Source organism: Podarcis gaigeae (genome assembly GCF_964106915.1).
Source record: "Podarcis gaigeae genome assembly, chromosome: 9".
Taxonomy (NCBI): domain Eukaryota; kingdom Metazoa; phylum Chordata; class Lepidosauria; order Squamata; family Lacertidae; genus Podarcis; species Podarcis gaigeae.
This window is the reverse complement of record NC_139685.1, coordinates 41,414,827-41,428,533: the sequence shown is the minus strand read 5'-3', so window position 1 is coordinate 41,428,533 and position 13,707 is coordinate 41,414,827. Positions and strand designations below refer to the sequence as shown.

General features: G+C 37.8%; 1 protein-coding gene across 4 annotated transcripts in view; it reads right to left on the bottom strand.

Moving 5' to 3' along the window:
- The window catches only part of LRBA (LPS responsive beige-like anchor protein), a 356,696-nt gene that overhangs the window by 314,879 nt on the left and 28,110 nt on the right, over positions 1–13,707 (bottom strand). For all 4 annotated transcript variants that reach the window (XM_083755165.1, XM_083755167.1, XM_083755166.1 and 1 more), the window contains exons 3-11: positions 9,022–9,253; positions 8,781–8,881; positions 8,079–8,174; positions 6,233–6,354; positions 5,984–6,110; positions 4,860–4,979; positions 2,851–2,997; positions 2,113–2,310; positions 1,520–1,653 (exon numbers count right to left, since the gene is read on the bottom strand). In XM_083755165.1, coding sequence (XP_083611291.1) covers positions 1,520–1,653; positions 2,113–2,310; positions 2,851–2,997; positions 4,860–4,979; positions 5,984–6,110; positions 6,233–6,354; positions 8,079–8,174; positions 8,781–8,881; positions 9,022–9,253 — 1,277 coding nt within the window. The remainder of the gene's footprint in view (positions 1–1,519; positions 1,654–2,112; positions 2,311–2,850; positions 2,998–4,859; positions 4,980–5,983; positions 6,111–6,232; positions 6,355–8,078; positions 8,175–8,780; positions 8,882–9,021; positions 9,254–13,707) is intronic.

Below are 13,707 nucleotides of genomic sequence, written 5' to 3'. Positions count from 1 at the left end.
CACATACTACTTTTTGAACATTATTCAATTTATGCATCCTATTAGTTTGTCTTCATATCCCCACAATCACCCAGTGGTGATTGCTGGATTCAAAGAAATAGAAATAGAGTACATCACAGTACACAAAAAATGATACATGATTCAGACGGCAGTATCTAGGTATATGAGAGGTGTCCCATGTTTTAACAAAGCAAGGCAAATCTTGCTCTGCAATGGGGTTTTATTTGTGTTAAATCCATTGGGACTTGCTTTGTAAACATGTAAAGAATTAAAATATTTGTCTTGTAACAAATGGTGGTAAGAAGGGATTGCTATAACAGGATCATCACCTCTGGATTTCAGTTCACTAGTTCACTGTTCCCATGCAGTGATCATCAGCAAAGTAAGAAATTACACTTCTGTAAGCAGGAAAGGTTTTCTACTCACTAAAGAGCACTTTTGTATCCTAGACAATTTACTCTCAGTCTCATTAAGTTTCCTAAAGGACAACTGAAGAGTGCACAGGAAGTGAGAATTGCAAAATCATACACTTCCAATTACCTCCTTGATTTGTTAATATCTGAAGCAAGGCTCAATGATTGCAACAACCTTAGAAATCTTAGGTAACAGTAAAAAGCGTAAAATCAGAAAACTGAATTGACAAGCAAATGACAGTATAAATGGAAGGCCAGGGCAAGGGATTTGCGTAGCTGTATTTTTGAGGAATTTTAAGAGTCACACTCCACATTCCTAACATTTTTTCCTTAACCTGTTCTTTCTACAACAGATAGAAATAGCAATACTTTGAGAAAGATACTGTATAAAACACACACACATTATAATACAGGGACCTTTTATGGCTTTTACCACAAAACATCATCATTAGTCGTCTGAAAACACCTAGCCTTTCCTTTTGACAGTCCCATAGTGAAGTTGAAGTAGTCTAGATATACAAGACATCTTTCACTGATCAAGCACTGGGCCAGGAAGATAAACTCTCCTTGGTTAGAACCAGCAGCCCTGTAAAAAAATACCCCCCCCCCCTTGACAGGAAGGAATTCATCCTCGAGAAAGAGATTTTCCATATCCCCACTACTCCATAAATTACATAGCTACTGAATGATGTACACATTTGTGTAGAAGACCTGGTGCCAGTAATCTTGACTTCATCTCAAGGTCTTCTCTGCACAAGAGATTTAAAATGATCTAACCTTGAAAATATAAATAATGTTCCCAATGCTGCAATATAATTGCATTATTTGGAGGTAATTTCCCCCCATAAGGGGAAACTTCCTCTCACAACATCTTCACCTTGGCTATATTTAGATGTGCATGTCCATCATTTAGTGTACATTTTATTGTCAGCTTACTCTATCTAGAAAACACTTCTCCCAACTTAGACGGCAGAATAACACTTAATAGGCTAACTGAAAGGTCAGGCATAAGAAATTTTATACTACTGTAGAGTGCTAATTTCTCTAGAATGCAATAGACATCGCAAAACAAATTGGCAATCTGAAGAGCAAATAAAAGGTCTTACCAAACAGTTGTGTCAGGTTGATCCAATGAATATTGCCTATAGTCCAGCTGTGCAAACAGAGGAAAAAGCACCTGCACTCCTCCAATTGAATGCATTGCACTTTGGATTGAATGGGTTATGACTGCTTTTACATCCTGTTAATACCAAGTTTGTACAAATTACAAATGGATATTGCATTTGTTTAACTACTTTGAAGCATTCAAAATGTGACCTGAATGCTTCAATAGGATCTCTAAAAATTAAACGGTTACCTTGTTGAAATGACACAGAGTGTGGGGGAACTTAAAGATGTGTGACAATAAACTTCAAAAGAAAAGCAGTTAAAACAACTTCGGGAATGGAAAATCTATCAGAAATACAAAGCACTGGGCCTGTTCAGCTTTGAGGAAGGCAGGAGAGAGAGCGTTATGACTGCACTCTACAAAACAACTACATTTGGCGACTGAGCAGGCTGTAAATCTAAATAAATAAACAAAACAGATGGACCTGAGTGCTTTAAAGGACTCACAGTCAAACAGAACACAAAAGTATCCAAGGGAAAGAAAACAAAGGAAATCCACTCCTCCTTGAAGTTGAAACCAATGCTAAAATACCTGCAGCATGAGGGCATGTGGTGAATGTACAAAGATGGAAGGGTTATCCTTGGGTGATGATTCTAGGCAGAGCTGTGCATCTGTAGCCCTTGGATTGTACGTAAAGGCAATACAATTAGAAAGTTTTCCGTCATACAGTAACAGTTTGTGATGGTCAGCAAGGAAGAGGTCACTTTCTCCCTTGAATTTAAAAGTTCCCTAGAATAGAAACAAAAGGTAAAGTAGGCTAGAATCCAGTTGGAAATAAAACTTCCACATGTGAAATATTTCAAGACAGCTTAACCATGGAGATCTGAGGTGAATTTTTCTAAATAAAATTCATTAATTTGTGGTCCAAGGTCATTGTAGTTCTTTTAATTTTCTAGACATATGTTTTAAACAGTGTTTTCTTTTAAAGCATGAAAGATTTTGCTTTTCTTATTTTGTAACAGAAAAGACGACTAGTATAGTGTCTTTAGACACAGTCATGAATAAAAACTTATTTGCTTATATTCATAACAGTGGTTTGGATGTAAAAAGTTATTTCTGTTTTGCAGTTTAGCTTGATAGCTCTGCAGGTGGTTTGTGCAAATGCAAAACAAGATATTTGACAACCCACACATAACTTTCATAGGAGAGTTTAAAACTTTTTAAGGAAAATGCATAACAAACTAAAGTGTCTGTATTAGCTCTTTGCTGAAACCAGAAACACCGGAATACAGTAAGATTGTGTTGAGACTATATTGAGACAATAAATACCTTGTATCCAAGACCAAGCTGATAAATAGCAAAAATCTGAGCAGCATTGAGAGCCTCACTGAAAAGATAGACAGCTGTCATCTGGCCACAAAACACTCGATTGGCATCTGCTGTTTCTGAAGAACCCAGGAAACATTTATCAAATGTCTAGGAAAGAGAACAAAATATTAAGGAATAATATAAATGGGATCTATGTTAGTATGGTTCTCTTTTGGAAGGTAAGAATATACATCCAAGTTTCAATATGATGTATGGCTTTGATGCACATACATGAATACCAGGCGCTGTGGCAGAGAAGGGATGTACCCACTCTCATCAACATCATGTAGGTTATATGAGGTGTGCATGTGAAAACCCAACTGACACAGAAGTCAAGGGGAAAGTCCCCTGTTCTCATGTGCACATCTATGATCTAATCCATTAGGGTTATAAGATATAGCCTGCAAAATTATATTTGATCATGGTTAATTCTCCATCCCTCTTCACACTTGACTATTAAGTACAATGTGATGGGTAAGTTTGGTTCCGGCGTAGAGCATATGTTTTGTATATGAGAGGTCCAAGTTTCAATCCCTCACATTTTTTTTAAAAATATATCAAGTTAACAGGAAAGACCTCTGCCTAAGATTTTAAAGAGCTGCTGCCATTTGTAACAGACTATACTGACTTTTAAAAATCATTTTAGACACAAAATACACTGTAGCAATTCTTAAAATATCCAGGGCAATCTTTCATATTTCCAGGATGTAGACATTAACTTTGTGTCATGCAACCACAATTTTACCTGCTTTTGCCTGCAGATTATGAAACAGCATATCATCCCTACAACTTCAATACATATTTATGGGTGAATAAATATGATAATTCACTTCAGTGACTGGGACCAGACAAAAGTAAATGATGGAAGAGGTGTTTATTTAGGGGAGACAACTTAGGGCTCATATGCAAGATCACAAAGGCAGATTAAAGCACTAGGCAGACTGATGTAGTGAAAACTGGAGATATCAAGAACTGGCAGAATAGGGGTGAAGAACAGAATCTGGCCAGTGGGCAGTATTGCTAACTTCCTCCACCTTTGGAGGGCTAAGGATGACATATGAGGGTCACCAACAGTACCAGCTCAGCCATTAGCTGGGGCAAGGCCGCCTCTTCAGGAGGCGCCCCTGTGGACACCCTGCCTTCCCTGCCACTTGCACTGGCATCAGTGCCAATTTGGGGCAAAGGTAAAAGGTAAAGGTACCCCTGCCCGTACGGGGCAGTCTTGCCAGACTCTGGGGTTGTGCGCCCATCTCACTCAAGAGGCCAGGGGCCAGCGCTGTCCGGAGACACTTCCGGGTCACGTGGCCAGCGTGACAAAGCTGCATCTGGCGAGCCAGAGCCGCACACGGAAACGCCGTTTACCTTCCCGCTGGTAAGCGGTCCCTATTTATCTACTTGCACCCGGAGGTGCTTTCGAACTGCTAGGTTGGCAGGCGCTGGGACCGAGAAGCGGGAGCGCACCCCGCCGCAGGGATTCGAACCGCCGACCTTTCGATCGGCAAGTCCTAGGTGCTGAGGCTTTAACCCACAGCGCCACCTGCGTCCCATAATTTGGGGCAAGATCTCACCAATTTCCATGCTGATTGTACTGCTTCTCCAACTGGCAGTGGCAGCAGTGGGGCAGGAATCAGCAGCAGCAGGGCAGAGTGGTACTTCCTGTTTTGCCTCATGCGGTGAAATGGGACACACCGCTCCCGGTGATCCACCACATGTGATATCATGTGACTAATATATGCTCACACAATTTAATATAAAACTCTGAGGGCAAAGACACAGCCCTCAAAGTACTGATCATCTGATCGTTGGGTATTGCATTGGGCTTTGCAAGACCTGCGAATTATCCAAGTGTTGGCACTTTGCAGAACCCTATGTGAGGGATTAATTTTTTTAATTCCCATTTATACATTCTACCTCAAATTAAGCATCAAAAAGAAAGAGAGGGTCACCTTTTGGTGTAACAAGTTACTTACGTCACTGGTATTGACAAACCATGTTATCTCTCCATAAGATGCAAGTTCCCCATTGACATAACATCTGAGTTCACTGTTCTTCCAACGGTTATAGATATGCACTATAGTAACCATGTACCACTACATAAGAAATTTAGAAATGTTAAACTAAATTTAAAGAAGTTTTTTTTTTCACCTGTTGAAAATTGTGCATTAGTTAGAAAAATATAGAGAGAATTGGCATCACACACACTTCCCAAACAAGGGGGACAAAAGAAAACACAAAGTTTGCATATGGTAATTTATATGTGTGTGTCAATTCTAAAATAATTGCTGTAATTTAATTAGAAATACATCTCACCATAATTTAGAAGGCATCAGGTGACTTAGGTGGCTGTTCAAGTCTGCAAAGCATTGGACAATGTCACAGCCCCAATCTCTCTTTTTAAGGTTCCTTATCTTGAATCAGGTTTGGATGGTACAGCCCTCAAACAGAAGACTGGCCTCCCCTTACAAGGACAGAATACTGTCCTCTGTAAAGTAGGACATATGGCCATCCTCATTAGAATAGGCAGCAAAATTGTCGCCAAAATGCTTAAAATATAATGACCATAAACCAAACCAACACATCCAAAACTGATTCATTTTTGGGGGCATTACTCTTATACTCTTCCCCTGAATAGTTTCACCAGTGTATCTAGCTGTGCTGTGGTAACAGCTAGTATTTACAAGGAGGTAAACCCCTTCAAACTTAAGCGCTTGCCTAACTAGAAAACTTCAGAATTAATCAACAGCTGCAAATTCCTTTCAACTTGAATATTCTGCATAAAAAGAACACAGCAAGGTTGCCATATGAAAAAGTAAAGCACACAGAAAACCTGCACTCTAGATTATTACATTTAAACGACATTTTTATACCACATTTAGAGACCTTTCCTTTCCTTTAACTGTAAACTAAACTCATATGCCAGAATTTTCTCTTTTCTCCCCTCAAAGCCAAATTTCAGAACATCCAGATGACAACAAATGTTATCATAACACCACTAGAGCCAATGGCCATTAATTCCTGTAGAGCAGAGACTTAAACCTAATGTCTAATGGCATGCATTTAATGGGCATTTGCAGGACAACACATCTGAACTCACCTTTTGTGGCTTGAAATCAAATTTCACACAGTGCTGAAAGCCTTTTCCTTTTGATTTAATTGAGGTCACAACCAAACAGCCTCCAACGAAATGAGCAGAATACCCGAGTCCTTTGCTTGTTCGAAAACTGAAACAATTTATTTTAAAATGGTTAAATTCACCATTTATTCACAGGTAGTTGGTGAGAGCAATCTTTAAAAGTAGACATAGATGAAACACATTTCAGAAGACATAATAATGCATACATACCAATATAAGTAAGGCTTATCCTTGTCTACATTGATATTATTTACAGGATCCATTCTTAACCAAGTATGAAAAGTAAATCCATTCTGGTAGGGCCATTTGGCTATAGGAGGTAAGGCAATAGCCTAGAAAAAAAACAAGTTTATATAAAGCAGTGAGGTACTTCAGAGCAAGTCATTTGATTTGTAGAATCAGAAAGCATGCAAAAGAAAAGTGTATACAATTTAGATGTGACAGTATTGATACCAAAGTTTGCCTCTTCACATTTAAATCATAGTGAGACAAAAATATCTTTGGGCTCTTCCACATGAAAAAAAAAATATTTTAAATATTTATTACATATAAAACCCAGTCCTAGAACTAGAAGTCCCCTTTTGCCCCAAGTGATGGCAAAACTTGCTGCAAATAGAAGTGCCCTTTTTTTTTAGCCTGAAAGATAGCACAGACATGAAGGCATTTGCCTTTATTAAGGGGGAAGCTGCAAGGACAAATCTTTGAATCAAAAATTAGTTTTCTGAAAGGTTTCTGTAACTCTGTGGTTTAAAGAAGCTGACAACATTATCGATACAAATGAACACAAAAATCAAAGGACTTGAATGTCAGCAGACTTTGCATTACATTGCTAAACTCTGTCACTATTCCTGCCCAAACACAATGCCATAAATCTTCTAGAGAGGATATATCAGTAACCCACTCACATATCTAAGGAAAACATTCCTCGAAGTACATGAGGGCAAAACATTTTAACCAAAACACTATTCCTTAATATATTTCATCCTTATGTTTTATTTATACAACTATCAAACATTAGAAAATATCTGTATGTTGCAGTTCAATACATATTACAATGCTTTTATATTGTTATACCTTTATTTCAATGTGATCCATGAAGTCAGTCCATAAGGATAAAAATAACTATTGTACAATTTTTATTTTTACTTTTTAATAAGTTTTTTTGTTATGATTTAAAAAGCCATGAAGTAATTAAGGGAGCAGCACAAAACATAGCATGGTTCTGGAATTCATTAACATTTGACCTCCAGACTACCATATTCCAGGCCTTTTGAAAGGCACTGAAGATCTACCTGTTATCAAATCGTGGCAGGAGTGAAGAACCACCATAGCAACTTGGCAAACTATCTAAAGAAGCCACTTACTCTAATAAGTGTAAGATGAACCTAGTGCAAAGCGTGCTCTTTTTAAGAACACCTTTAAAAGGCAGCTTCCCTAGGAATTTGGCCAGGAAAATATTGCTCATCAAAGCAGAGTTATCTTGGTCAAGTTATCAAGAAGCACAAAGAAATAGCAAAGGCAACACACTAACACACACACACCCCAGTACAGTACAGTACAGTACAGTAATCTCATTCTGAAAATATTTTAAAAAGCTACAACAATGGTTGCAAAATTCCCATCAAAGTGTTTTCAAAGCATTGCTTACTGAGACTAGGGCTTGAAATGAGGTTCATTTAATTAGGCAAACCAACCATGAGGTTCTTATAAGCCATTATATTTAAAACACTTCAATACAATAAACTGAGTTTTCATCAGTTAATGGACAGCAGCCCTTACGGTATGGTATTAGCAAACCACTATCATAGAGAAACAAATACTTGAACAATAAAATGTTTATCAAGAACATTAAAAATTTAACATTCATGTACATGTGTGTATGTTCAAGTTTCTAAAACCTGTGAGTGGAAGGAGGGCAGATTTGTGTTATTTTTACTGCCTTGTATTTGAGTGTGCTTAGAACTAAAGGAGCCTAATGAAAGCATGTAGGAAAAACAACCCAAACACATAAATTAAAGCAAAAAAGAATAGAAACATAGGGGAAATAACTACTTACTGCAGCACTTTTTCCTGGAAAGTTGAAGAAGGCATCAGGACCATACTTCTGAGGCATGTGCTTTAACACAGACAACAGCTTTCCAGCATGTGGTGGCTATTTAAAGAACGATTTCTCATGTATTTAGTATTTCAATACAAAATTCAGCAAAACGATTGAACATTAACTGTGAACTTTAGACAACACTTCTGCTGACTTGCACATTACAATAATGCTATCATACACAAATTATCTCATAAATCCTATTTGCCTTGGATATCTAGAACCATCATTCTGAGTGGATGGTATTGGTTGCAAGTTGAGTTCTTACAATGTAGAATATGAGACTTATGCCCACCCCTCTGCCATCCAGTGCCAAGGTAGTGAACTAACCACATGATAGGGCACCATACCATGTCATACTATTGTTGCCTAAATAACATGTCTGTTAAGGGTATGGGCCCTTAAGAGCTGTCATTTCAGGGATTTTGGTGCTTGAGTGAACATGTTAAACTGCATGTTCAATTAACAACAACAACAACAAAATTCCAAACAAGTACAGGTCACACAACCACATGCTGGCCTGGTTACAGCCTTCCATCTAAGTTCAAATCTTTTCATTAACCTTATGTATGAAATCAATGTATGAAGTCAATGAAATCAGTTTCAGTGAAATAAACATCTTTTCTCTCTTTTTTGGCTAATGCGGAGTGTTCTACTTACCCATTTTCCTTTGTCTCCCTGAAGTTTGCTGAAGTACAGCTTTAACTCCCGAACTGTCACACTGTAGCTTGCTAATACTCCCAGCATATCAACTAGGAGATCTAAGAAAAGCAAATTATTAGATTTAGATTAATAACCAACTTTTTATTTTACCAGCAAAAAATGTTATAAAAAGGATTCTATGTCAATTAAAGACACTACCACAGTTACTTCCAGTTTTAGGCTTACTGGAAATTCATACCTGCAATCATATTGTCAGCTTTATCAATCCTCTGGAGCACGTGCTCAACAAGACCCACTTCTGTGCAAATTTGGAGATTTCGTATACTTTTCTTCAAGATGGCTGTAAACATGCTCCATACCTCAGCCTGGCAAGTGACATCACATTTATCCAACAAGTCCACCATGCAAGTAATACTCTCTCCATCTTGTATAATAAAGTTCATTTCCAGATCAAAGTGACCTCCTACAAGCTTCAATTTGAAAAGAATAGACATTAGTGATTTTCTCTATCTCCAGAATTATATGTTTAAAAGATTTACAACATACAATAGCAGCATTCCTTCTCTGGGGATACACAGTAAGGATATGAGAAGACACCACTAGAAACTTTAGATTGCACAATCAAATAAGTGCAGGCCGAATTAGAAATAAGTGTTACTGGCTGGAATCCAGAATTATATGCACATAATGGGGTGGGTGGAAGCTAGCCATCCCTCATCCCTATGGCAGCATTCCCCAGGTCCTCAAGAATGCTCCACTGAGGGATAGGGGCTCTACTACAAGAGGTGAGCACCCCCCACAAAAAACTGGGCATGGCACCTTCCATGAGTGAAGCTCCTGCTTGAAGAAGTTGCTTCTGCCCAGTTTTCAAGAATCTCCCTATTACATGCTCTTAGTTTTAAATCCAACTCATTGAGTCCAATGGGTCTTATATTTGCATGTGTTTCCATCGTTTTACGTTAACAATCTAGCAACAGGCATCAGTGTATATGATCAATGTATATAGGAAGCCAATGTCGGAGTAAGAAATATGATCCCAAATACGGTTTTCCAAGGAGCAATTTTAGAAACATTCCTTTTGACACATGACCAGTAGGTTACCACAGCTGTCCACAGGAATTTTGAGGGTGAGAGGGTGAATGCTGCAAACAAACAAACCTAACTGGCATCAGATAATAGGAGTATCATTTGTGGGTAGATCTGGCTCTGTTGAACTTGTATTCTGATTATATTCTTCCATTTGTTCTCTATGGGTAGACTGCTGTCCATCTGCCTAGACAAATGCCTGGTGCACCTGCAATGTCTTTTCTCTCACCACTGAAACTAGGTTAAAAACACTGTACTATACCTTCAGAGTTGGATATAATAATGATGGACTTTATGTGCATTGGCATGAACAGATTACTTTTTTAAATGTTTAGGAATTCAGAATAGTACCACATTTTTGTATGAAATGAGGCCTTAGTTAGAAAGATCACACGTTCCTGGTTTTGTTGCTGTATATTGTGGTTGAGCTGGCAGGTAAATCCCGAGTTGCTACTCCAAACTTAAGTTCCATTGAATTGGATAAGAAAGTGATCATTGCACTTATTTTGAGGGGACTAACGTGACTAAGGCTGCAGTCCTATGCACGCTTCTCTGAGTGGGACTCTACTGACAAGTGAACATATAACAATCCTATACACATTGCTCTTCTGCTCTCACTGCCCCATTGTACTGACTCCCGTCTACTGCTGCCCGTGTATCTATACTCCCGGCTTGCTTAGCTATGTTCTTTTACATAGCACTTGGTGGTTTCTTCAACAGATCATCAGGAGTAGTGCCTCATAATACCCAGCCTGCAATGTCACCTGCCAGCTCATCTGATGACAGGGTTTATCACACAAGAGCTGTATTTAATTCAGTGAATGACACCCCTTGGGTATATGAGGGTTAGCAGCAGAGATCTATTACTAAACAGAAACTAATCAGATAGGATTTTTTCATTAAAAATATATTCATTCAGATATAAGATTTGCCAACACAGTCACTCTTCCTGGCTTTTCCCTGAATCCCAGCAGCTCCCACTCATTACTCAAGATCTGAAGTGTTAGAGATATACATGTTGGGAAGCACATTTTTCAGCATTCTTAACATAAATCAGCAACGATGTCATGCACCTCAAGATTAGAAAGCTATAGTGAGTGTATCTGAGATTCCTAAACAGAATACACGTATAATGGAAATGAATGAATGAATGAATGAATGAATGAATGAATAAATAAATAAATAAATAACACTTTAAATATTTCTCCTCTTTCACTCTTATTTCATTAATGAAATGAAGGAAGAATGGCACAGGTAACAACTTGTAGCAGGTGATAACTTTCTTCCGCCTCCATTAGCAGCAGTAGTGAATGTCAAAAAATGAATGGAATTGGAATGTGGCCGGCTAGACCTTTTGGCCTAGTGGTGAGAGGGTCAGTCCTAGGGGTGTGTTTAAAAGCTGCTGATAGTTAAGGTTCCTAGCAGGGATGGTCAATAGACACACCTCATGCAACAGCGTCCAGGCACAATTTAAAGCTATTTTTTTACCTATAAATCCTAGGAGGGTTTGCAGTAAAACTAAAGGACTACTTTCACTACCTTCCATTGTAGTGCCCAGATCAGAGGGCAACTCCTGACTGACATATTGCTGCCATGTCACAAGTGATAACAAAGTAATGTTGGTTTTCTGGCTAGAAAACCTACCCTTACCGTTTTATGCATGCAGCAGCAACAGTCAAGTACTTGGGCTCAGTAGAAAGGCAGACTCATGCAAAGAGCTGCCAACATCTTGAAAGCAAAAAATTTAAGGAAGCCATGTATGATTTTATGCTTATGAACCAACGATGGAATTATCCAGCTTTTCTGCCAATGTCAAGCACAGTGCAAAGTTGTTAGGGAAAAAATCCCTGGCTCACTAGCTTCTTAAAGTTCATTTCTATGAGTTAATGTATTTGGTTTTAAGTGACCATCAACTACCATGCCAACACTTTACAGGCCATACATTCTGCTGTTAACTAAAATGACCTCACCTTCACCTCAATTCTCTACTACCCATCTTTCACTTTTGGCTACATGTACTATTGTCAGTAACTACCCATCCAAGAAGTTGACAAATTAGTTTTCCTATCTAATCTGCAAAACACAAATAATTCAGCAGCGTTAGAAGTAGAACACTCCTAGGACCAGACACTAGACTTAAATCTCCCTCATTTAAGTGTTTTATGAAATTACTTTAAGAAAATATGGGAAACAGTTACATGCAATTTGTAGTGAATTTGATATACTGTTAATATGCAAAAATATTATAGATGCACGTAAGTGCACACCTATACAGTATGTCATATTAACCCTTTCTAATGGCAATTTGAGACTGATCAACCTTCAAGACACAAATTTGTTGCCAAAGACAGGGATCGTAATCGTGGTCCGTACACTGGCTAGTTATTATCCGAGCTGCAGTAATGGCTGTGCAGAGCAAAATGTAATCTCGCGAAATGTCACAGTAAGTTATGAATATCTGAGCAGCCTAATGCACCTTACTAGCCATGAAGTGTGAGGATGTAATCTTATTACCTTTTTTATGGTTGTATTTTTTTGAATAATGTAGCCTTTGAACTGATGTATAGTCTTTCCCTGCACTTTAGCATGATTTGGTCTCCCGTGTCATGCAGTTCATTTTTCAGAACTCCCTGATTCAATGTATTTTAAGTCTTAGGCTCAACTTCATAAACAATCTTTATAACAACCCACAGGGTGGCATAATATTTTCGCTCTCTAGATTGTGGTATAATGTGTAAGCATACAGCAGTGATTTTAAAGCAACACATTTGAAGCATTCAAATACATCTTCATAAGTTTTACATTTCATTTTAATATTTGCCTTGGCTATTCGTAAATTTAAATAAGTCATAAATATATCAATACCTGCATGAATTCAAGAAGCAATGACAACCTTTTGTAGTTTACATTTGTAGATTATGGGTCTCAGCCCCAATTCCACCCCCTCCAAAATTTCTAGTATCCAGGGAGATTTCTTTACACCTAATATCATTACCGGTATATACCAAAATAATGGTTAGGCAAAATTAGGCAAGTTAAGAGCTAGAAACCAATCTAGCTCTATCTACATTATTAATTAACAGTTTATGAGTTCAAAATATCAATCGCAGGATTTTAAATTAATGACAGCTACTGTGATAATGTGACATTAATTACAAACAAAAACCTGTCTGAAAGTGAACTCCAGTCAATCTAAGACATATTTATTTGATATATTTAAGGTATGAGCTGAAGGAAGGTGCAACTGTTCTAAGTACACTGGTCTAGAAGAAAACCCCACTGAAATAAACTATTATGAGAATTAGTGTGCTTACTCTGAAATAACAGAGTAAATAACGATGTCATTTACATTGTTTGAAGATACCAATTTAGGTTCCTTTAGTTACCCAGACTGGGGCATGGAGACTTAAAAACCATTTGATACTTTCTTTTTAAAAAAGCACACAAAGTTCAATAATATACACAGAGGCGAACAGAAACACACAACACAAGTTGTATAAAAAACACCCTACATTTTAAAACACTGCAGAGGTACTATGTTATACACCGTAAACTTTTCCTTAATGATAATAAAGAATTTAATATACATAAATGTTTTCCAAATACAACTTTCTATATTACGTTTCACACAAGTATGCATAATGCACACAGTCAAATTTCACCTTGAAACTAGAATGAAACAGCAAGTGACTGGTTGGCATTAAAAAATTATGTATTGCTACCCAGATCATAGTTATGTAAACTGCAAGACAAGACATGCCCGAGGCTCACTGGGTTTTTCACATGTCAGGTTTAAATGCTGGAAGATACAAATGTTTCAACCATAAAAGGTGCATAC